This window comes from Glycine max, chromosome 9 (genome assembly GCF_000004515.6).
Source record: "Glycine max cultivar Williams 82 chromosome 9, Glycine_max_v4.0, whole genome shotgun sequence".
NCBI classification, from domain to species: Eukaryota; Viridiplantae; Streptophyta; class Magnoliopsida; order Fabales; family Fabaceae; genus Glycine; species Glycine max.
The window spans coordinates 28,534,902-28,561,216 of record NC_038245.2 but is presented as its reverse complement, the minus strand read 5'-3'; the positions used below and the strand labels follow the sequence as shown (position 1 = coordinate 28,561,216).

The following is a 26,315-nucleotide window of genomic DNA, read 5'->3' as shown; positions in this document are numbered from 1 at the left end:
CAATAAGTGACCTGTGTTTTCTAACTTTGGAAAAATTGTGGGACTCTCATGCATTGTACGTTTGGGTACAATTGGTTAAACCACAACACTTTGGGTACAAGTGGTTTAACCACAATATGTTGGTTTTCTTCAGGAATGAACTACTCAATTGACCTTTTTTGTAGTTTGTTTGATTTGGAGAAGAGAATGTCCAAACTCCAAAACCAAAGAAATAATAGTAAACACCACCTAAAATAATAAACACTAAACAAGAAAGCTAAAGTAAATATGTACTAACATGTTTGAGTGCTGGAACCATATTTGAACCTGTCCACAGAAACTAGTATCCTACACCTAAACCAGAACAACAATATTAAACCAGATCTTACTTATACACAGGAAACAAATATCATAGAAAGTATAAACTATTTCGCAGATTCTCATAAAAACCAGTCCTCATACGTTGGCACTTAGCCTTGATCACTATTCTGCTGCACAATGCTTCCTACTTTATTAAACAGTTCTATACACATTCACAATCATCCTTGCAGGGAGGTTTAGAATATAAATTAGGCATTTGCACATAGCTTATCATTACAAGGCAAGTACCTAATGAACAGTTCTAACTATCATCCCTTTACACATAGCTGAGTGCTATCCAAACTCAGTGAAATTAGATAAGAAAATGGATTGAACTACAATGCACACTCATAATAACATTCACCACTTTGTTGATTTACATTTGGCAGATATTCCACTCCCTTGAAAGTAAGGCTTGAAGGTTCTTATAACTTCTTCATAGGTTGGTCTCTTGTAGTCCACTGCCTGTAATCAGTTATCATTCATTATTAGTCTTTCAAATGGAAAAAAATTACACCTATTTCAAATCTCCTTTTTTCCAACAAACCTGCTCAATAACTTCTTCAGGGTCTGCCCATTTCCATTCTGCAAATTCACGTTCTGCTTCCCCATTAGCTAAGTTGACCTCACTGTCATCTTTTGTTAATCTCATAAGAAACCTATCAAATGATCATAATGAATGTCATAAAAAGCAGAGTTTTGGTAGGATATAGACATCAATGCACTCAACTAAAAAAACAATAGAATGTATCGGCTTTGCTAACTGTACATTCACATAACTGGATAATTAAGAGTTAAGACAATTCTCATTCTCACTACCAGAAGTGTAGTAAGCTTGGGACACTGCATTTGTAAGTTATCCATATTTTAACCTAACTTGGCATGCCATAAGTAAACAGGATATCCATCTTGAGTAATGAAAAAACCTATTGGGAAAAGTGGATGATTTCTCATATCTACATTAAAGTACACAATTGACAAAACAAGCACCAAACCTGAAACTCCAGATCAAACAACTACCACACAAGATGGAAAAAATGCACAAAACACAAACACCAATTTTTACTATGAAAGGATCACAATGTAATCTCCATATACGAATACTACAGGTATTATATTGTCTCTCTTCACTCACACTCAGGATTTTCACTTTTGCCTTTTCTCTAGCTTCATTGTGTTGATTGTTGAAGACTGTTGTTCTCTTGTAGCCATGTAAGTTGTGAGTGGCCTTCTTTGGACACTTATCCTGGTAGGATGTTTCATATGTTGATAAACTTTAATTCCGATGTCTTAACCAGCATTATGGACCAAACTGATTTAATTTCATTTATCTTTCACCCAGTTGGGTGGTCATATTTTTCAGTATAGGGATACACCACCGAAGTTTTAGATTAGAGGTAATTTTTTCAAAAGTTAGCACTGAAATGTCAAGTACGTGGCTATGTAAAGCACATAAAATAAATTAAAACAAAATACGCACCACTTTTGAGCCTGTCCATGCCATTCACCTCCCCATAGACGATTGACTTTAGCCTTCACAGCAGGAGGGAAATCATATGTCAACCATTTCTGAACCTGTAATGCACAAGCTCGGTCAAATGTATTAAAAGATCAACATCCACCCAGTTATCAAAATGATCAGAGTTTTATATATAATGTACCAAGTCATAGATGTATAAATGCTTCTCTTAAACCTAATTCTGGGTGTTTCTGTTTCATGCTTCTGATTGTTTTTGTTCATTTTATTACACAATGGTAAAAATACTTTAAACTCAATAAATTGAATGTTGTAAGATTTCACTGATCTATAGATAGAGCTTAGATTATATATCAACAACAAATTTACTGTTTTTGCAGAAGAAACTTAATCTAATGAGAAAAGATTTTGTGCAAACCTCAGCAATTATCTCAGCAGACACTATTCCAGTTTCTTCTCGAAGTTCCCTAACGGCAGCAGATTTGGGCTCTTCACCATCTTCAATTCCCCCCTGAGAACCCCAAAAGAACAGTCAATTTTATCAGAACAATTTAATACCATAAAGAGATAGAAAATAATTTACTTATTACAGGCAACAAAAGGGGGATATTTTTTAATAATCCTATAACCAAAATCTACAAAGAATCCACTTTTACAATGAGTTAGAACTTCGGTGCAAGGTGCCAAAACCATCCATAAATGTTTTTTGGTAGAAAGACCATCCATACACTATAATTGTAAGAATATTAGAGTAATTAACTTATTAATCTTATCGGGCAGGGTTTATACCGGTGGTACATGTCATAAATTATTAGTATTCATCAGATCATTTGATTAATGATATGAAGGATACAATATCAATCTAATACAAAAATTCAGAATATTATTTAGAGCCTTCATTTTCTCTTTTCCTCTGCTTTATCCACCTAAATTATATTAATATTCAATTTCAATAATAGTATAGGTTCTTCTTGGAAGCATGATTGCTCAGTGTACTGTGTAGCCAGAATGAACCCAGATAAGTAAGGAATTTTTATGTCCTGGAAAATGGATGGTAAGTGGTAATGACAAAGCATATGAGTTTTGTTTTAAGCAAGCAATATGGCAGCACTTATAGAAAGATTCCTTATGTTATGTGAATGTGACACAACAGTTTCTTTGGCATTGTAAACATTGCTATGTTGTCAACATCAACAGAAGAGAGACAGGGATGTTAATGAAAAGCATTAGCAATAGCAAGCTCTAACCACTATGGTAACAGTGATGATTGCTTGCAACAGCATTCATCTACTAAAAAAGCCAACATGCCCTTACTGGTGAATGTGTCAAAAGAAATACTACATGATGCTCTCCAAAAATAAGGTTCTGCCTATATAATGCCTTCTCATCAAAGTTATATAAATCACTTGAATTCATGTTAAGAATAAAAAATGTTAGGTAAAGGTGTAAAACATGAGCTCACCTGAGGCATTTGCCATGCTCCTGGGACATTCAACCTAGAAGCCACAAAAATCTGAAAAACAAAATTAAAATCATGGTTAATCATCACGTAACAAAAGGAGGAGTTATAAGGTTAGTTTAGTGGTTGAAGGGAGAAGAGGGAAAAGAGAGGTTGTGGTTAATAACATTCTAACAAAACTAATAACTAATATTTGCCAATAAAAAAAAATCATGTTACAAAAGGACTGTACTATGGTGGAAAGGAAAACTTTCAAAACATTTTCCTCTCCAATTCATAGAATAGGCTAAAATCATACGCTAAACAAATCATTGAACAGCAATGTAAAATCTTTAATTAATACACAGTACACAAAAATAAATAAATAAACCCACAGAATTTCAAATCCAAAATACCAGTTCGCGTGTGTGCATTTTACAACATTTTGGATAACCTCATTAAAAACACTCGTTAATCACGGAAAGATTTAGGAAAGAAAAACAAAACAGAAAAAAAAACATGGATCTAAATTCAGCCTAGTAATACCTCCAATTTTCCAAATCTAGAAAAGGAAAACACTTTGCTTAAAAAAAACAAAAAATCAACCGGGGAGTGTTTCTGTAACATATTTGTTCAGTTAAGTACTACTATGTGGTGGGTGAATTTAAATATAATAACAACCTTGTATAACCGCTAGAGAAGAAGAATAATCAATCTTAACCACCGAATTAAATGAGACAAATTAACATTAGAATTTTTTTTAAAATAAAAAACTAAATTTTCCAGCTTTTAAACCGTTAATTTATTTAAATCCAGAAAAATAAAAGCAACCCCACCTGAGCATAACACAAATTAAGATCAGTATCATAACACATAACTGTCTCCCATAATTAAGAAATAAAACTAAACAAAAGATTTTTTTTATAACCATCTTATTAGTACGAAATTGTTCCGCCAAAACTAGCGACAGATCTTTGTCGAAGACCTTTAGCGCACCAAACAAAAGATTTAAAAACAACCAAAATCACAAACATGATGGGTGGGGGGTGGTGCATTAATATTTGGTAGCAAAAAAAAAAGAGAGAAACCTGATCATCGGAGTTGATGAGACAGACACCAACGTTGGGACGGTAACCTTGGGGAAGTCCCTCCATGGTTTGTTGAAGAAAAACAAACTTTTTTTTATTTTTTATATTTTTTTTAATTTTTTTTTTCAGAGTATGTGAGTGTTGGAGATGTGGAGAGAACAGAGAAAGTGGTGTGGTGTTGTGGGCGTTGAAGAATGAAAAGAAAAGAAAAAGAAGAGAATAATGATATGATAAGGAAAAGGAAGTGAAAGAAAGGAAGAGTGAGTGACGCAGGCGAAGGTGGGAATGGAGTCAGAGACAGACAGACAGACACGGGAGGGTGGAGTTTTGCGATTCTCACCAAATCCACCCTTTTTATTATTCTCTCCTCTATGCTCCTAGCAATTATACAATACAATGCTCCCCAATCTATATATCTTGTTCTTCTTCTCTCACTTGTTCTAACTTAACTAACGCATATGTTCAACGGTGGTGATTTTATGACCACAACAATTTTTTGCAAGAAGAACAAGTTAGAATTATGTTAATGATTAATAATTAGTTTGAAGATTTAATACTTCTAAAATGGTTGAAAATAAGTAATATGATGTTGAGGAAAAAAATAAATGTATGTGTTAATAAAAGTGTGAGGATAAGTATCATACGTAAAAAAAATCATAAATAAAATTTTAAGTTTTTTTATTAAAATGTTTATTCAAACAAATAAAATGATAATGATACATCTTAGGTCTAATGAAAAATTATTATAATTCTAATTATTAGGTTAACATGTGTGTTCTTTTTAATTAAAATGTATGAGAATTAATATTTAAATTTTCAAAACCGTCATTCTTAAAAAAGCTTTTAAGAATAGTATTTTTTTTTTAAATGAATGAATGTGTTTGCCCTAAATTTATAAGAAAAAAAAAACCCTACGGAGAGAGATCAGAAATTTATAAGGGAGAAGACTCAGGGGGATAAAATAGGGTCGTGCACAAGTTATTAAAACCAACATGTGAAAAGGAGGGCGCAAGATAGCAAAATGTGCGCCGATGGTGACGCAGTCAATGAGATGAACACGCGGAGAGAGCACTAACGAACAAATCCAGCAAATAAAAAAAGCAGTGGGACCACCATCGAAGCGTTGACTTTCAGTGGCTCAAATTATGGAAATGGATCGAAGCATTTCTTCAATTTTCTTTTCTTAATATATTTATTTCTCTTCTTCTTTTTTTTTTCCAAGGGTGTACGATAAAGCATTAAAGGTTAATTAAGGTAAGGTGTCAAGGAAATACCAACAAAATTCAGTTCAACTCCGGCGAGTAACATGCACGTGATTCTGCTATTTCTAAGACTTCTAATTTTATGTTCACGAGATAATATCATTTATAAATTATTAAACATAAAATAAAAATAGTCAACCCTATAAACTATTAGTATCCTAGTCATACTATCACGCATTGTTTGTTTCTAGCATAGTTTTAAAACTCCAACTGATGATTGGCTCGGAAATTTTTTACCTATAAAATAAAAAAATAAAAAATTATATTAATAATATAAGTTAAAAATTATTTATTTTAATGATACAAAATATTATTCAGATGACAAATTGATTTTCCTAAATCAATTTCTCACTTTTTTTCTTAGTTAATAAAGTATCTTTGTGATATTATTACACATTGTTTGTTTCTAGCATAGTTTTAAAACTCAAGAATCATTGGCTTCGGAATTTTTCACCTATAAAATAAAAAAATAAAAATTACATAAATAATATAAGCTAAAAAATATTTTCCTAAACGATACAAAATATTATTTAAGAGAGAAATTGGTTCTCTTAAATCAATTTCTCACCTTCTTTTACTTTTTTTTATATAGTTTAGAAATCAATTTTCTAGGAATCATTTTCTAAACATATCTTAAAAAAAAACAAGTTAAGAAATCAATTTTCTAATAACCGATTTCTTCATTACATTTTTTTCTTTTATTTCTTTTTAAATTGTTTTTATATTTTTTAATTTCTTTTTGTGTTATTAATTACCTATATTTATGTTTTGTTTAAATTGAAAATAATATTACTTTGCATATGTTGTTGTTAATTTTTTTCCATATTTTTTGTTTTATCATTTTTTAAGAGTTGAAATCCTTTTTAAAAGTGAGTGCTGAAATATCCCAATTAAAAAAAATAAAAAGACTAAAATTACTGATTCAAAAAAATAGGAAGACAAAAATAAGTATGTTTTTATTCCTTATATCTTCATTTTGTAGTAGTTTTATTGTTTTACCAAAAACACAATAGTAATTAGCAATAGTGACTAAAAACCCATAAAAATTACTCACATAAAAACTTTAGAATATTTAGATACAAAAACTAAAAAAGGAGCTCACATAAAGAGTCAAAAGACTAAATAAACCAAAAGCAATTCATAATCAATAAATAAGGAATCATCTAGAGTTGAGATCCTTTGTATTTTCATTTTATTTGATTATTAATACATAATTGAAAGTAAACAAAAAAATATATTTAACCAACAAGTTGAATTGAACTAAAATATTTAAATTATAAAATAGATATAAAATTACAAAAAATAGAATAAAATATTTAAATTTGAAACAATACAACAAAATTTTTAAAATAGAAAGAATATGTCATAAACTTAACGTTGTTGACTTGAGCCAACATGGTAGGGGCATTTGTTTTTTGAATGGTCGGGATGCGACTCATGGAACATTATTTTGATTGAGCTGGTTCTCAGATATCCATTTCGGTGTGTATACAAGAGGGGAAAGATGACCTTTAGAATTTCTTTTCTTAGCTGGGCTAGGGTAGATTCTTGGCTTGTGACACAGTGACCAATACGCTTCTTTGTGTAATTCCCTAAACAATCCTCTATATACGTTGGAGACACTTTCCAACATATATACAAGATGTATGTAGTTCTTATTACTCACGTGAGCATGCTTACAAACAACAACAACATGAGAACAAGGCATGAACACGTGAGTAATAAGAACCGTGTATTGCACCGATCAAACTTAAGAACAATGTGAGAGTTTGCCTTTCTCCACGCTTCTTCTATATGTTAGGAATTTTACAATTCCTAATTAATTAATTAATGTGGGTTATATATTATATTATAACATTTATATTAATTATTTACATTTTTTTGGGATCAATATAAATGATCTAATTTGGTGAGCCTATTAGACTATCATTAGAAAATTAATATGGATTTAATAAGCGGAAACCAATTTGGCCTGTTAGGGAATAATGAGAACTCTAACATGTTGGTGATCATTGTCATCCATATTTGATCTATGTCATCAAGTATATGTGACATTGGTGATCATTGTAGCTCAATCACGTTGGATAGTGATGAAAAATGCAACAGTTTCGTGTTACTATATAAGACGGACTAGATTGTTTAATGGAAGTCTAAAAAGTAAATAGTATACGGTTGCACGCTTAAATACTTTTGTAGTATAAATGGCTAAAGTAAATATGAAGCCCAAGTGAGAGATTGTTAGGAATTTTACAATTCCTAATTAATTAATTAATGTGGGCTACATATTATATTATAACATTTATATTAGTTATTTATATTTTTATGGGCTTAATATAAGTGATCTAATTTGGTGAACCTATTAGACTATCATCAGAAAATTAATATGGGCTTAATAAGGGGAAATCGGTTTGGCCCGTTAGGAATAATGAGAACTCCAACAAGTTAAAATCCTAAAGCACGGTTGTGGTCTCCAATACACCAAATCAAGAAACTGTATTCTCTTTTCCCCATCTAACGATAAAATGAAGGTCCCCACAAAGGAAAATGGTAATTTGGTTGAGGAAGATCACCAAACCAATTGCTCCTTATAATTGTTAATTTCGTTGTGTACTGTAGATCCAGGTATTCTTCATAGCCCCTCTTGATAATCTAACATAATATGTTCTTGGTGGTTATTGGTATTTTATAAAGATCTCCTAAAATTCCAACACCATAGCCTTGTTTAGTACTTGTGTATAAACTTGATCAGATGTAATCATTTGCTACGACTTCTCTCCCTATTTGGTTGAACAATGCATTACACCTTGTATAGGTTGATTTTACCAGTGCACTTATTGAGATATTTTGTGTTTTATTGAGTACCGAATTAATTGACTCAACAAGATTGGTGGTCATGTGTCCCCATCGCCAATCATCATCATGTGAGAGTTCACTTTTCTCGTGGAATCTCCCTAAGCCAATTATTACCTTGATCACCATCTGCTTCCTTTCTTAGATTGTTGTAGTAATGATTGCTTTGTCCTTGCATATGGTGAGTAGTTATAAACATACAATTTCAATATTGTGAATAATACAAAATTAAGTGATATTTAATATGAAGAGAAAGAAATTTGACACTTACCCATATTGATAATTAGTTTTTCGATGTCATTGTTCTTGAACCTCCTCATGTAATTCGTGCAATGTGTCGAATGCAGAACACATGCACAAAATTTTATGTCATCCACCTACTATCTCGTCTTGAGTAGATAATTTTTATTGACTCGTGTTTATCTAAAATTAAACATAAATCATTTTGTGGGGTGACATGCCTTTTAAAATTTTTGAGGAACAAGAGCCATGTTTTCGTTGTTTTACCCTCAACAACGACAAAGGCTATTAGAAGGATTTTATTTTTGTCATCTTGTGCAATTACCACAAGAAGGGTCTCCTTGTACCTACCATACAACCATCTTTCATTGATCTAAACCACAGGCTTGCAATGTTGAAACCCATCGATACACGGTTTGAAACTCCAAAAAAGATGATGGAATTTCATGAAATCCTCTACTGTTTGACCTTCTAGTGGTGGCATTGGCAGTTTCCTTCTCCATGTTCATACCAAGAAGAAATTGCTACATAGTTTGCAACAATCTTAGTAAATCATGGAACAATCTTTCCAAGTTGTCGTAAATGTTTTCAATGGTCTTTTACTTTGCCAACCATGTTTTCCGATACGTGGTAGTGTATCCTTCAATGTTTTTGACGTGTGCTATCAAGGCTAGCATTGAAGTTGATAAATCATTTTCAATCAATGTGTGGATGCTTTTACTAATGAGAAGATAAGACAACTTTGCATGATCTTGTGGGATTGCTGGTGTTGAACATGTATGGGGTTCACAGAGCTTTCTTATTTCACACTTCTTACTTACAAAGATGTATGTTGCCCTGCACCTCCAAGCACAACCATTGTCATCACATATGACAATTAGCTTTGTTGAGTTCAATAGTTTTGTCTTGTGTGGAAACAAAGCTTTCCAAGTTTATTTTGATGATGCCAAAGACTCAAGTCAAGAATTAAGAGTCAAGCAAGTTTCAAGCATCAAAGAGTCGTTCAATCAAGAATCAAGATTCAAGTGAAGATTCAAGAGAAGACTCAAGATATGCAAGAACTTCAAGAAAAAACATCAAGATAAGTATAAAAAGATTTTTTCAAAAGAAAAGATTGAATAGCACAATTTGTCCAAAAGAATTTTTCAAAGAAAAATCTTTTACCAGAGTTTTTACTCTCTGGTAATCGATTACCAGAAGGCAGTAATCGATTATCAGAAGCCCAAACAGTTTTATAACTGTTTTACAAAGTAGTAATCGATTACCATGGGCATGTAATCGATTACCAATGTTTTTAAACGTTGGATTTCAAATTTCAAGAGTCACAACTTGTGATAAAACATTTTCAAACTTGTGTAATCGATTACACAACATTTGTAATCGATTACCAGTGTTTCTAAATGTTTTGATTTTTAAATTTAAACATGAAGAGTCACATATGTTGATGTGTAATCGATTACACTATGATGGTAATTGATTACCAATGACTTATTTTGAAAATTAAATTACCAAAAGTCACAATTATTAAAGTGACCAGTTTCTGAAGATTTTTTAAAGAGTCACAACTTTTAAAGTGACTAGTTTTCAATAGTCACAACTTTTAAAGTGACTAGTTTTCAAAAGAGTCACAACTTTTAAAGTGACTAGTTTTAAAGAAATTGCCAAGAGTCACAAACTTTAACTTGAGTCATCAAATGACTAAATATGGGACCATGACACGAATTTCAAAGAATTGATTTTCATTCAATTATTCTCAACATCTTTCTAAGAGTTTTTGTTCAATACTTTCTTTGTCAAGAAAAGTTCATTGGTCAAAAACTTGTGCTATTCTTTTTCTTCATTCCTTCTCCCTTTTGTCAAAAGAATTCAAAGAACTAACCGTCTGAGAATTCTTTTGATTCTTTCCTTCTCCCTCCTGCCAAAAGAATTCAAAGAACTAACCGTTTGAGAATTCTTTGCCCAAACACTGAATTCAAAGAACTAACCATCTAAGAATTATGTGTAAGAAACGGGTAGCTTCTTGGTTGTAATAGTAAACACAAGGGAGGGTACATCCTTTGTAGTTCGCTTCAAGTAGAGGGTACATCTACTTGGTTGTTCAAAGAGAACAAGGAAGGGTACATCCTTTGTGGCTCTTTGCTTGTAAAGGATTTTACAAGGTTATTGGAAATCTCAAGAACCGTGGGTTGCTTGGGGACTGGACGTAGGCATGGGTTGTGGCTAAACCAGTATAAATCTTGTGTTTGCTTTCTTCTTCCCTACACTCTTTACTTTTCCACTGTGCACTTTTTATTTCTGCTTTACTTTTGTCTAAGTTATTGTTTCTGTTCTTTACTTTCTCATAACTTAGTAGTAAAGCCTAATTGAATTTAGTAATATTAAGAAGGATAAATTTTAATTTGTCAAGACACATTAATAATTAATTCAACCCCCCCTCTTAATTATTCTGAGGCCACTTGATCCAACATCTTGTAGTTAGCTCATTTGCTTACATGATATTGTTGCAAAGCATGTTGTAATTCTTCTTTTGTTTGAAAACACATCCTTTCAAAGAGACCCTCCACCAAATGTTGAACTTCTTTGTAATCCAACATTATGCATGTGTGGTGACATGTAGTATGGTGGTATGATTGTTATTAGAGAAACAAACTCAACTTCTTCCTCATGATCTTCTTGGGGTTGATTGCATAGAACTTTGTCTTTGTCCTCACTAGAGGGACTAAGTTCTTCGTTAGGTAAGCTATACTCTATTGTAAACTTAGGCTCATTTGGTTAGGTTGATAAGGAAGGTTGTGCTATAGGGGTACTCCAGTATGGGTGAGGTTGATACTCAGTCACACCAAATGCTCGCAAGTCTAACAAATTGGTGGAAATGGTGCAAAAAGAAGTTAAGTAAAAGAATGTGTTTGGTTCAAATAAATTTTCTTGTGGTTGGGTTAAATAGAACATCTCTTGGGTTGCATATTGAGGTTCATGAGATATTGGTTGAAGGTTTGGGGTGTGAAGTGTATGTAGATAGATGTTTGCCTACAATTCAATGCATGTAAGAACCTCATGTTGGCGAACAATAGAAATCATACCTTTGATGTCTTCGTCATCAACAAGTTACACTACTGTAAACTTGAGCATTTTGCGCCTAACTAGTTATGGGTATCGAGAGGAAATATCCCATACTTGGTGTAATGGTTGAAGTCAGATTCTTTGGTGGATTTTTCTTTTCAAGGCTTTAAGTGTTAGGCCTTGATTTGTTTGAAAGAACGTCGGGTAAAGGCATTGAAACATATTCCCTTCATTTGTTTTGATTATTAGACCATTTTAGTGCACTAACCAATTGGTAGGTGTCAGACCCTAATTTTGTCCGGGGACTATCATTCGCTAATATTTTGATTCTCGCTAGCCGAATTGAGCTATTCAACACTAGTCGTCATGCAAGACGAAAGATTATTCGGTGTTTCGGTAAAGAATGAAGAAAATACCCAAAAGAGAGGACAAAAGGGTCATTTTTGCGCTTTTTCTAACCCTTGGCTCACTTGGGCCCCCAAATAGCTTAGGGGTGAAGTAACCAGCTCGCTTGGGAGAGCTGCAGATCAACCAAGTCCCCTCATTTCCTATAAATAGGCGTGAGGAGGGCTAAAGGAAGGGTTCAACTTTCAAACATTGAAAGGATTTAGTGAAATTTGAAGATAAGAAAAAGAAAGAAGAGAAAAACGAAGCCGAGACACTACCGAATCGCAACCGTAATCGACTTCTACATCGTTCTTCGTTCGGTGTTCTTCGTTCGTCATCCGGTTAGTATTTATTTTAAGTATTTGGATACAGTCTATGCACCCTTAGGGGTCATCTTTGTTGCTTTGTAGATCTTCATCTCATTCTTCTACAATCTGTAATCTCTTTTTTTTTTTTGTAAAGTGAGTTATGACCGATCATTTACGTCCCCAATCATCTTTTAATGAGTTTGAAAGTTAGTAAGTGAAACCAAGATAAAATCAACATGTAATTGAGTTTTTATCCAGAGAAGTCGCTTGAATCCGTTCAAGGTCCAATGCCTTAACTATCTCTTTTATTTTGGTCAGTTGAAATGAACCTTTCAAAAATTTAAAATCAACTCAACGCATAACTTTTCTGCTTTTAAAGAACTACGTAGATCTGAGTTCCTCATCACACTTGAGGATACGTAGGAGCAAGGGAAACACTCTTGTTGACCCCCAAAAGTAAAAACATAAAAAAAGGGAAAATAAATAAATATTGAAGTCATGATTTTGCACACTCGATTAAAGGCTGTCGTCCCTTGTGATAGACGCGTGGGGTGCCAATACCTTCCCGCGCGTAAACAACTCTCGAACCCTTATTCTTAAAATTTGTAGACTCCTTTTTGATTTTTCTAACTTTTTTCTCGAATAAATGTTGGTGGCGACTCTCGTGCATTTTCTTTTTCGGAAGACGCACCCTTGAATCTCATCTCGCCCTCCCGCTGAAGGGTAGGTTGCGACAGTTGGCGACTCCACTGGGGACATTTATTAGATAGTTAAGCCATTTAATCTGTGTGCAATATTTATCGTGACCTTTCTTCATTTTTGTTCCCTTTCTTTCTTTTGTGTTCTTATGTTCATATAACTCCTTTTCTGTGCTTTGATATTTGGTGTGGTTGTTTACCTATCACATGCATATTTAGAAATAGTTGTTTGTTTTATGCACACATGACACCTACACTTTTCACACATAGTGAGTTATTGGGTCCTATACCCGGGTTCGTGGAGACATAGGAAGTGGAGGTTGATTTCTGGTCATGCTGGATCTCCGACTCACTTGATAACAGTGAAGCCTCATCTAGAGTTTTTCTCTTTGATGATACGTTGTCGCTAGTAGTCCCTACCGCCACAATGTTTGATATCAAAGAGGATGATATCTCTAGAAACCTTTGAAAGTTATGTGTGACCACCTTTGGGTTTGTCACTAAATAGAAAACCTTTAGCTCTTTCCATTAGGTTCCTAATTTAGGGACACGGAACAAACACACTATGTCGTTTCCTTGATCTATCCTTGCATTTTTATGACATCGTGATTGTGTGCATCATTCCTGTGTTTGCCATGTTGTTATGTCATTTCGACATTGATTTATTACATTATCATGCTCGTTCGTCTAGTATGTTTCTCTTTGTGCTACCAACCCCATGCTCTCATGCATGCCTACTCATACTGTGTCATCACTCATGCATCGCATTTGTCTCGTCATCTTTGTCATGGGGAGCCATAAGGTCTGTATCACCCTCTTAATTGCATGCATTGGACATCATGATAATGTCTGCGAACAAACCATGATACCCAATGCATTTTGGGTAAGGAGGGGTGGTCTTTCAGACTCTTGTGTCCATAGATAAACGCATTTTTGTCATGCATAGCATAGACGTTCCCTACTGCATTCATCATGCCTCCTCTATGATAGGATGTTGAAATATTGATCATCACAATTTTCATTCTAGCAAACATGGGGTCTAACCAAGTGCCCTCTTTTAAAAAAAGGTTCTATCATGTCAAAGTCAAGAGCCTAGAACTAGCCAGCTTACGAGAGTTAGGGCAGCGGATGGACCAAGCTCAACGTCAAGCCTTTCACAAGGCATATGGGAAAATTTGGGATTTGGCCGTGATAGAAGTGTCTGTTGAAGCCATCACATCCCATGCTCAATATTATGACTAGTCGCTAAGGTGCTTCACGTTTGGGGACTTTCAGTTGGTACCAACCATAGAAGTGTTTGAAGGGATCTTGGGATGCCCGCTAGGAGGAAGGAAGCCGTATCTGTTTTCCGGATTCTACCCCTCCATGGCAAGAGTAGCAAAAGTGGTCAAGATCTCGGCACAAGAGTTGGACCGAGTGAAGCAAAACAGGAATGGGGTGGTAGGGATACCAAGGAAGCACTTGGAGGAGAGGGCAGAAGCTTTGGCATATCAAGGAGAGTGGACCTCGTTCATTGATATATTAGCACTGTTGGTGTTTGGTGTCGTACTCTTTCCAAATGTAAACGGGCTAGTGGATTTAGTGGTGATTGACGCTTTTCTTGCTTATCACCACAGCAAGGAAAGCCCGGTCATTGTTGTTTTGGCCGATGCCTATGACACATTCGACCTGAGGTGCGAAAAGAGAAGTGTGAGAATCTTCTGTTGTACACCCGCTTTTTATGTATGGCTGGTCTCCCACATTTTTTTTCATGAAGGTAGACCTGTCTTTCCCCTACAAGGTCATCGCATGTGCACTGAGAAAGGAAAAGAAAATTGGGAAGAGCTCTTGGTATGTATGGTAGAAGCGTCCATTAGTTGGTTCCCCCAATGGAAGGAAGGAGGGGCTAGAGTTTTGTGCTCATGTGAAGGGTTCCCAAACGTCCCCTTGATGGGAACAAAGGGTTGTATTAATTACAATCCCATACTGGCCATAAGACAACTAGGCTACCCTATAAGAGGGGCACCGTCGGAGGAGATCATTGCGCCTTTTGTCGCCCGGGGTTTCAGAGAAGGCAATGCAAAAATGCTTCAGAGAATCTGAAAAGTGTGGAATACAGCGAAAAGAAAAGATAAAGAGCTTAGGGGAAGCAGCAATGGTGTCATCAGTAGCTATTATAAGTGGTTGAAGGCTAGGACGCAAGGGATAACTTGGCTCCCAAAGTTGAAGAGTCCATTGGGGAAGAAACTGAAGTCCCTAAGGAGAGCGAAGAAGTGCAAGCCTTGAAAGCAGAGCTTAAAAGAACGAGAATGGTCAAGGAAAAAGCTAAAGATGGCAGTCACCAGGGTCAGGAAAGAATGTGACGAGCTAAGGGATGTCAACATGACTATAGTTGAAGCATTAGAGCGGGAAACATAGAGAGCCCGAAAAGAAGAATGGGGCAGAAACAAGTTCCGAGGGGCTCTATAGGGCAGCAACAACAAGCTCAAGCTTCGAAGGGCCAAAAGGGACGAGTCGAGGGTGGAGAGTATGATGTTAGAGGATAAATTGAAGGCTTGTCAAAGGTCGAAGAGAAGTTTGACCGAACAACTGAGTAGGACGGAAAAGAATATGTTGACAATCATTGACCAGTATAAAGAGAAGCTAAGCTTAGCTATTAGCCATGGGCAGAGACTAGAGGATGAGCATGTGAAGGTATCAACTCTGCAAGTGGAAAGGGAAGCAAGGGAGAGGGTGATAGAATCATTTCACGAGGAAGCTGTGAAATGGATGGATAGATTCGCTCTCACTCTAAATGGGAGTCAAGAGATTCCAAGGCTGTTAGCTAGAGCCAATGCAATGGCGGACGTATACTCAGCTCCCGAGGAAGTTCATAAGCTCTTTGATTATTGTCAACACATGGTTGAGTTGATGTCCCACATAATTAGTGATTGAGGCTGTACCCGAATCAAATAAACATGAAAATGCAGTAACTAGGAAGTGATCCTAGGTCGTTTCCCAACGAGCAATGATAAACCAAATGTTCATAATATACTTGCAGTAACAGTAACGATGGGGGGGGGGGGGGTTTGTTTGTTTTGTGATTTAAAGAATAGAACAAGTAAACTGGAATACGAAACTAATAATATTAAAAATGGGTTGTTTCCTCTGATTCAGAAGCCATTCTCTTGTCCCGAGTTATGGAGAATTTGTCCCTAACAGTTAACCACTTAATCCAACCCTATTTCAATTTACTAAGCGAAAATCAACTTAGGGTTGTCAATACGTGATTAGGCAACACATACACCAGTTAGCCCTTCGTCCATTAAACATGAACGCAAGTTAGGCTCAGAGGCAATTAATCAAACACGAAGCGTGCACAAATTAATGTTAACGAATTTGGGTTAACTAGTGAAGGGAAAACTGCCAGGAAGCCACATTATAAATGAAACCTCAAAGAGAGTTGAGCTTCGTCCTCAAAAGGAAACAACACCAGAATATTTAGCCTTCCATAGATTCAAACAGAAAACGTAAATGAAACTAAAAGCAGAAACGTAAACGAAGCAGAAACGTAAATGAAGCAGAAATGTAAATAAAGGCAGAAGAAGAAACAAGAACGAAATTGTAATTAGAAGCAGAAAATGGAAAATTGCATTACGTGAACAGTAGCATTAGAACAGAAAAACGTAAAAACCATAAACCCTATGCTCTGAATAATAGTCTAACAGAATAGCCTTGCACAAATCCCAAGGCTGCTATTTAAAAAGAGTCACTGGGCCCTATTATAATATTCTGGCCCAAAACGAAATAAACACTGAACCACATAAAATAAAATTGCAATCTCCTAATTAGAAATTAACTAAGGTAAGCGCTGCTTTATTTGCCCTCTTCAAGTCCACAACCAAAATCCAGATTGAGCCCTATGTTTCATTAATTTCTGAAATTAGATTAAAAACATCAAATTAGCTAAATGAGCCCAAATAATAAAACAGCCTAATTAATTTGACAATTAAGACTAATCAGTAATTAAAATGGTGCAAAAAGGGTTTAAGAAATATGTTGACAATCATTGACTAGTATAAAGAGAAGCTAAGCTTAGCTATTAGCCATGGGCAGAGACTAGAGGATGAGCATGTGAAGGTATCAACTCTGCAAGTGGAAAGGGAAGCAAGGGAGAGGGTGATAGAATCATTTCACGAGGAAGCTGTGAAATGGATAGATAGAATCGCTCTCACTCTAAATGGGAGTCAAGAGATTCCAAGGTTGTTAGCTAGAGCCAATGCAATGGCGGACGTATACTCAGCTCCCGAGGAAGTTCATAGGCTCTTTGATTATTGTCAACACATGGTCGAGTTGATGTCCCACATAATTAGGAACCGCTGAGGCGTTTGTATTTATGCTTTGACTTTGGCAAGATAAACAATGTTGTTTTCTTAATGAAAATGAGATTTGATTCAACCCTATGTCTTTGCCAAAATTTTTGCGTGGGTTCAATACTTTGGCAACTCATCATGTTTAGTTTGTTGTCGCATTACTCATTGCATTTTGTTCTTTTCAGCAGTCATAGTAAAAAAGTAAACACAATAACCAAAAAGAACAAATGTGCTTTATGGAACCCCTACCAAACACGTGCCAAAACCAAAATCATGAGTGAAATAGAGGAAGTGCAAGAGCAGATGAAGGCCAACATGGATGCCATGAAGGACCAAATGACCTCCAAGATGGAGGCCATGCTGAGTGTGAGAAGGATGATGGAGGACAATACGGTTACTGTTGCCACCACTAGTGTCGCTGCCGAGGCAGATCCGACCCACCCATCTGACATAAACCAAACAAGTTGTCCAGCCCCAGACATGGTAGGTCAGGGAGGAGAAGTGTTGGGCAGTACGGGCGGTCCCCATATGGTGCAAAATAAGAATTCTTACCCGCCGTATGGCTTGCCACCTAACTATACACCACCCAATGCGGTGCATGTGCCTAGCGAGAATGCCAACTACTTTGTTCCCGTTGAAGGCCAGCAACCCCAGTTGGGGCATGCACCCGTTACTCAACCTATGGGAGAAGCCCGTGAAGAGCCTCGGGATCATGCTCTGGGCGAGTTTGAACCATACCCTACATATGCCACTGAGGGACCAGAATTTAGTGGCATGCCTCAGCCCAATGCCACGAAAGCCCTTCAACACCGCCCATTGCAACCCCTGTATTTCTCGGTAGGGAGACTACCTTCGACCATGGAAGAAAGAGAGAAGTTTGATCTCATAGAGGAAAGACTGAGGGCCATTGAGGGGATCGGTGATTATCCATTTGTCGACATGGCAAGGCTATGCTTAGTGCTTGACATTGTCATCCCTCCCAAGGACTTCGACAAATACAAAGGGACCACTTGCCCCAAGAACCATTTAAAGATGTATTGTCGGAAGATGTGGCATACTCAAGAGATGAGAAACTCTTGATGCATTTTTCCAAGAGAGTTTGGTCGGGGCGGAAATCACTTGGTATACTAACTTGGAAGCTTCCCGGATCCGTTCTTGGAAGGACTTGATGGCTGCTTTCATCAGGCAATATCAATACAACACTGACATGGCTCTTGATAGAACTCAATTGCAAAACATGTGCAAGAAGGAGCATGAGTCTTTCAAGGAGTACGCCTAGAGGTGGAGGGATTTGACAGCCCAAGTGGCACCTCCCATGACGGAGAGGGAAATGATAACCATGATAGTAGACACATTACCAGTGTTCTACTACGAGAAAATGGTAGGTTATATGCCCTCTAGTTTGGCAGATTTGGTGTTTCTGGGCGAGAGAATTAAAATGGGCTTAAGAAGGGGGAAGTTTTATTATGCCACTTCAGCAAGTACAAGCAATAGGAGGTTCGAAGCGGGTAGAGCCAAGAAGAAGGAGAGGGACACCCATGTCATAACTTCAGTTCCCACATGGCCTAAATCCCAACAAACCCCTCACAACCCCACCTACCAATATTCCCCGCATCAACCAAATTATTCAATCAATGTCGGAAACCCTCCCAATCCATCGCCCGTCCAACAAAGATTGCCCACTCAACCACAAAGGCCTCCATCACAAAATTTGTTTCCCACACAATCTCGACCCACCGGGAACACCAATCCCAACACAAACACCAACCGGAGGAGGAATTTCCCGGAAAGAACTCCCTCGAAATTCACCCTGATACCAATTGTTGGATCAAGTGGCCTTGGAATAATTAAGAAGGGGGCGGGGGTTGAATTAATTATTAATGAACCTTTACTAATTAAAAATCTATCCTTCTTAATGTTACTAAATTCAATTAGGTTTTTACTATAATGTTAAGAAAGTAAAGAACAAACATAGAAACTTAACCAAAAGTAAAAGCGATAATTAAAGTGCACAGTGGAAATTAAAGAGTGTAGGGAAGAAGAAGACAAACACAAGAGTTTTATACTAGTTCGGCAACAACCCGTGCCTACATCCAGTCCCCAAGCGACCTGCGGTCCTTAAGATTTCTTTTCAACCTTGTAAAATCCATTACAAGCAAAGATCCACAAGGGATGTATCCTCCCTTGTTCTCTTTGAACAAGCAAGTGGATGTACCCTCCACTTGAACTGATCCACAAGAGATATACCCTCTCTTGTTCTCAGTTACAACAACCCAAGTAGATGTACCCTCTACTTGTACCACAAAGGATGTACCCTCCAATGTGTTAAGACAAAGTTCTTAGGCGGTTAGTCCTTTGAAACTTTGTGAAGGGGGAACAAAAGATATCTCAGGCGGTTAGTCCTTTTAAATCTTTTGTTTATGGGAAAGGGAAGAATCAAAAGAATTCTTAGACTGTGTCGTTTTGAATTCTTTGACAAGGGAGAAGGGAACACAAAAGAATTCAGGCGGTTAGTCCTTTGTTCTTTTGGAAAAGGGAGAAGAGAGACACAAAAAGAATTCAGGCGGTTAGTCCTTGTCGAATTCTTTTTGACAAGGGGAGAAGAGAGACACAAAAGAATTCAGGCAGTTAGTCCTTCGTTCCTTTGGAAAAGGGAGAAGAGAGACACAAAAAGAATTCAGGCGGTTAGTCCTTGTCGAATTCTTTTTGGCAAAGGGAGAAAAGAATGAAAAAGATGAATAGCACACTTTTGTTTTCTGTGAAAGAACAAAGTTTGGAAACCAGAAAAATCAGAAAGCTTTTGGCAAAGGAAGAAGAAGAAGAAGTTCAAAGATCAGCCTAATAATCAGCTGCCCTTGCCCGGAATGGGTTTGGGCTGAAATGGGAATGGCATAGTAAGTATGGTGGAGTTCATGGAGAATCGTGGAAGGTTCGGGTTGGGTTATGAGCTTACACGCTCCGGCAAGAGGAGAATTGCCTTAGAAAGGAGGGAGAGAAGCCCAACTCAGCCGCAAGGGCTACAAGTGGAAAGCATTCCCTTTTGTCACATCGATGAAAGCTTCATCAGTGCGGGGTGGATGTGCAAGGGACGGGTTGCCGTGATAAATGAAGAAACCCCTTAGGACCAACCAATTTGGGTGCGGCCGTGTCCTCCAGGATTTGAGTTGGGGAATTGGCAAGTCGTCAAACAACTTGAGATTTCCATGGCAAATTCAATGTAATTCCTTAGTTCCAACCCTATTGTTGGGCCTAGGCTTTAGGGTTTGCTTCCTGTTTGGGCATGTCTTTTTGTTCCCACAAAATTATAAATACACAACCCTTCTTCATTTGATGAGTTCAATCTTGCTCTTTTGTCTATTTTCATTCTTCTGCACATTTATGTTTGTTGCAATTAAATGATCTGATACAGATCCAACAATGAGTCCAGTGAAGGTAGTGATACCGAGGACCCGAATGTTGATTTTGAGCAACTAATAAATCAAGCCGAGAAAGGGGAAGATGAGGATTGGGGGCTTTCTCCAGAGTTGAAAAGAATGGTTGAGCATGAAGGCAGGGAAGTAAAGCCACACCAAGAGGAAACAAAAGTTATGAACTTAGGTGTTGGCGAAGAAAGTAAGGAAGTCAAGGTCGACACCGACATGTCCGTAAACATCCAAGATGAATTGGTAGCTCTATTGCGAGACTACCAAGACATCATCACTTGGTCCTACCAAGATATGCCTGGTTTGAGTTCCGACATCGTACAACATATATTACCTCTAAATTCCGAGTGTTCCCCGGTAAAGCAAAAGCTGAGGAGGATGAAGCCTGAGATGTCCCTGAAAATAAAAGAAGAAGTAAAGAAGCAGTCCGACGCTGGCTTCTTGGCCATTGCTCGGTACCCAAAATGGGTTGCCAACATCGTGCCAGTCCTTAAAAAGGATGGAAAGGTGCGAATGTGCGTGGACTATTGGATCTAAACCGAGCCAGTCCAAAGGATAACCTTCCTTTGCCGCACATCGGTATCCAATTTTGCCCTATTTTCTTTCATGGATGGGTTCTCGGGCTATAATCAAATAAAGATGGCACCGGAGGATATGGAAAATACAACCTTCGTCACCCTATGGGGAACTTTCTGCTATAAGGTGATGTCCTTTGGGCTCAAGGAAGTTGGGGCGACTTACCAGCGAGCTATGGTGGCGTTATTCCACGACATGATGCATAAAGGGATCGAAGTCTACATGGATGACATGATCACTAAATCAAAGACTGAGGACGAACACCTTGTCAACTTGCAAAAATTGAATCCCGCGAAGGGTACTTTCGGGGGTCAAATCTGGAAAGTTGCTCGATTTTATCGTGAGTCAGAAAGGAATAGAGGTAGACCTAGACAAGGTAAAAGCCATCCTCGAAATGCCCGAGCCACGCACCGAGAAGCAGGTCTGAGGTTTCCTGGGACGACTGAACTACATAGCAAGGTTCATATCACAGCTAACGACCACTTGTGAGCCTCTCTTCAAGCTAGTGCGTAAGAATCAGTCTGTCCAATGGGACGATGATTGTCAAGTGGCGTTTGAAAGGATTAAACGGTGCCTCATGAATCCTCTTATGCTCACTCCACCGGTACCCGGAAGACCCTTTATCCTATTGTCATACCCTAATTTCTTTTGGGGACCAATGTTTGTCGGCATGCAACCTTCGTTTGACCACCTCAAAATGTTTAACACCCATCATTGTGGAATCCGTAAAGTTCTAAGATGTTTTGGGAAGAAACCGGTCAAAAACACGAAAATGGGAGTGTATTTAGCAAATTAGAGTGTGTGTAAATAAATTGTTACACTCTAATTTCAACCGAGGACCATTGTTGATCGCTTCGGAAGGCTTAACACTCATCACGGTGGAATCCGTAAAGTTTCGTGAGATTTCGGAAAGAAAATAGCCAAAAACACAAAAACGGGGGTTGAACATATCAAGATAAGGATGTAAATAGCAATTCCCTTCCGGAACATTTTGGAAGTTGGGTTGCTTAAGGAGGAAGCAACTGGGCGGCAAGCTCCTCCACGTTTTGTTGAAAAATGGTTTTCGGGGCTTCCGTGGCTTCCGTAAAATTTCCAAAAACCTTGGGTAAGCATATTTCACTTAATATTGGTGAAAGGGAAGAGAAAAAAAAATGAAAATCAAATCCAAAACACTTCCGTAAAGCTTCCGTAACTTTTCCATAAAGTATGAAAAGGGGGATGAACTTAGTAATTGAGGTGCGCTTAGAAATCTTCCTCAAGAAGCCTCTGGGCGGCAAACACCTCTCTTTTTTCCCTATAAATAGGGGAGGGGGGTTGTTTCAAAAATGCTCATGACCCCTAGGCTATGCATTTCGGCTATTTTGGGTAAAAAAAACACATTTTCGCGAAGAAAAATCGAGTCGAAGTGCTTCCATAACGCTTTCGAGACGTTTCCGTGAGCAAATTTGTGAAGATTTTCCTCCGTTCTTCACCGTTCTTCGTCCGTTCTTCGTTCTTCAACCGGTAAGTGTTCGAATTCGAGACTTTCAATTCATTTCTTGTTTTGTTTGCTTTCATCTTCATCTCATTCACTTTCGGTTTTCTTTTCTTCCATTTTTAACTTGCTTTAACCGTTTATTTAAGCCGTTATCTCGCCTAATAAATGATAAAATGAATTTCAACCGATCATTTGCGTAGTAATCTCGTTTAATCACTGTTAAAGCAAAATCTAACTGGTTGTTCACACTGTAACCTTGGTTAAACCAAAAATAGAAACATAATAATAAAATAATCAAAATATCTTGGAAAAAAAATAATATTAAAATAAATAAAAAAAATCAATCGGACATTTTTCTTTGAAAATTTCCTTGAATGAATTGACTAATAAACAAAGTGAAGCTAAGGCTAAAATGAACTTATAAATCAAGCTTTGTCCGCAAAAATCACTAAAAACCGTTTTAAGGTCCAACGCCTTAAACAGTCTTCTTTGCTTTTATCGGTTAACATGGACCGTTCAAAAGCATAAAATCAAGATATAACTTTACCGCTTTTGCAAGAACTACGTAGGTCTGATTTCCTCATCGCAATTGAGGATACGTAAGAGCAAAAGCCCCGCTTTTGTCGACCACCCCAAGAGATCGTTAATGGTCCAACGCCTTAATGTTTCTCTCCTTTCAAAAACAAAGAGACCTCTCGTAAATTCTCTTATTCATCCATGGTTAGCACTTGGTTTAGCATTAGATGCAAGAGCCCCCTCACAGACTCACATCCTCATCTGACAGCTATGACAGACACAAACACTCTACAGCAACTCCAAAACTACATCGTGGGGATGGAGCGATGCCATGAGGAAGAGTTGAGGAAGCTAAAAGCTAACCATGACCAACTAGAGACTCGTGTCATATGTCCCCAGGGTGACGAGCAATCTGCTCAAAACTTTCTTGAGCGCACCCAAGGGGAATCACACCCCCGATGCATAGGCAACACTATAGATGATTTGAGTCTCTCCCACGTACACTGTCCAGTAGGACAGATTATCCGTCGGCATTCTTTTGTTGATCACATTATGGAGGCAGACAATACTCTTGGGGTGCAAACCACTCAACCTTGAGCAGTACGATGGGACAACAAATCTAGACGAGCATTTGGATGCCTTCCTGACACAGGCGAACCTCTAAACCAACGACAACGCGATTCTATGTCATGTCTTTCCTACGTCCCTCAAGATGGCAGCATTGACCTAGTGCGATGGACCCCCCTAGGTCCATAGATAGCTTTGACACCCTCGTCAAATGATTTAGTGCGTAGTACACCACCAGTAGGTCTCACCATATGACCTCGACCGCCTTGGCCAGTCTCTGACAAGTAAACAATGAGCAGAAAATTCATGGACAGATTTGGGCACACAACCGTCCAGATCCAAAATCTCAACCCCGAGGTAGCATTACATTCCATGCTCCTCGCACTATGCCTTGACAAGTTCACAGACAATCTGTGCAAGAAACCACTCAGTAGCATGGAAAAACTGCGCGAGCGAGCCAAGGGCTACATCTAGATGGAAGAAATGTCCAGATTTTGGAATGAAGTCTGACAAGCCAGATAGAAGCATGACAAACACGAAGTAAACACCAAGGCTGACTTGCATAAGTTAGATAAGAGGCACAAGCTTGACAAGCATTAGCCTTTTCCCAAAGAGCCCAATTATGAGTGTTACACACCCCTGACAGTCAATCGCACCACGATTCTGGAGGAAGCTTTCAACATAGAGGTACCTATCTGGTTACCCCAGATGAAACCTCCCAGGCCGAGATCAAACACAACCAAATACTGCAGATATCACCACAGTATTGGTCATAACACGGAAGACTAAGGCCTTAAAGGACAAGATTGAAGAACTTATACAGGTTGGGTACTTAGTCTAGTTTGTTAAGAGGCCCTATAACCAGCAAGCAGGAACAAGACCCAGAGCGCATCAAGAGGATCAACATAAGAACCAGGAAGCAGAAAAAAGAAGAGCGAAAGACCGAGGAAGACAAGACACCAACCTTAGCAACGTGAATGACCACCTCCATAAAAACAAGAACCCGCCCAACAAATCAGAGGTGTAATCAACACCATTGCAGGGGGATTTTCCTATGGAGGAAAGTCCAACCAGTCCCATAAACATCATCTGCACGCCAACCACTACAACAAAGTCTTCCTCTCATCACCTTTACGAATAGGGACATCAAGGGAATCAACCACGTCAACCAAGACGACCCCGTAGTTGTCTCCATCTTCATTGCAAATTTCATGGTATCCAGGGTCCTTATTGACCAGGGCAATTCCACTTATATCCAGTACTGGAAAACCTTCTAGAGACTCGAGGCCTTTCTCGACTCTAGCCACCCTTACGTCGGTCCACTCCTTGACTTTGCAGGCGAGAGAGTTGAGACTAGAGGCTACATGGACTTGATGACCACCTTTAGTTAGGGCAAGCTCCCTAGGAGCTTCCCCATCAGATATTTACTGGTTGACGCAGACACATCATACTTTGCCTTAATTGGCAAAAAGACATTCAACGAGCTTGGAGCTATAGTCTTCATGCCCCATTTGAAGATGAAATCCCCTACTCTAACAAGGGAAATTGTAACCGTCCAGGCTAATCAAAAGCAAGCACGACAATGCTATGTAGAGAGCCTGAAGGTAACATTGTATCCTCCCATCCAAGAGCCTGCCATGCCTCATCCCATAATGGCCGAAGGCACTCAAGTCATGATAATGGATGAAGGGTCTTAAGTTCGAGCCCTAACCATCTACCAAGCAAGCCAGGGCAATGAATTCTACATAGATCTGCAAGACGACACCTCCAGCAGAGGCCTGAAACCCATTGCAAAGCTTGTCCAGCTCCAACTCAGACCTAAACCCAGGCAATGCATGCAGCTCGGTAGGGACCTCACCAGTTACAAGCATCGACGCATTGTTGATGTGCTATGAAGAAATGCAAATTTATTTGCCTAGTAGCCATCTGACATGTTGGGAATCCATCCCAGCATAATCTGCCACAAACTTTCCATTTGCCCGTAGGCCAAATCACTATCACAAAAGAAAAGGAAGATGGGAGAAGAACGACGTAAGGCAGTCAAAGAAGAAGTTGACAAGCTCCTCCATGCAAACTTCATCAGAGAGGTTAGGTTCTCTACCTGGCTCGCCAACATCGTCATGGTCAAAAAGGCTAATAGCAAATGGCGAATATGCACTGACTACACTGATATGAACAGAGCATGCTCTAAAGACACATACCATCTGCCCAACATCAACAGGCTAGTCGATGGGACGTCTGGGTTCCAGGTGCTAAGCTTCCTGGATGCCTACCCTGGA

General features: G+C 38.0%; 1 protein-coding gene across 1 annotated transcript; it reads right to left on the bottom strand.

Moving 5' to 3' along the window:
* Window positions 1–393: 393 nt before the first annotated feature.
* LOC100790864 (nudix hydrolase 25) lies at window positions 394–4,719 on the bottom strand. The gene is made up of 6 exons (XM_003533890.5): window positions 4,343–4,719; window positions 3,279–3,329; window positions 2,235–2,327; window positions 1,820–1,914; window positions 887–998; window positions 394–804 (listed from the first exon to the last, which is right to left on the bottom strand). The coding sequence occupies exons 1-6, from the start codon at window positions 4,406–4,408 to the stop codon at window positions 700–702; spliced, it is 522 nt and encodes a 173-aa protein (XP_003533938.1). The 5' UTR covers window positions 4,409–4,719; the 3' UTR covers window positions 394–699.
* Between the last annotated feature and the right edge of the window lie 21,596 nt (window positions 4,720–26,315).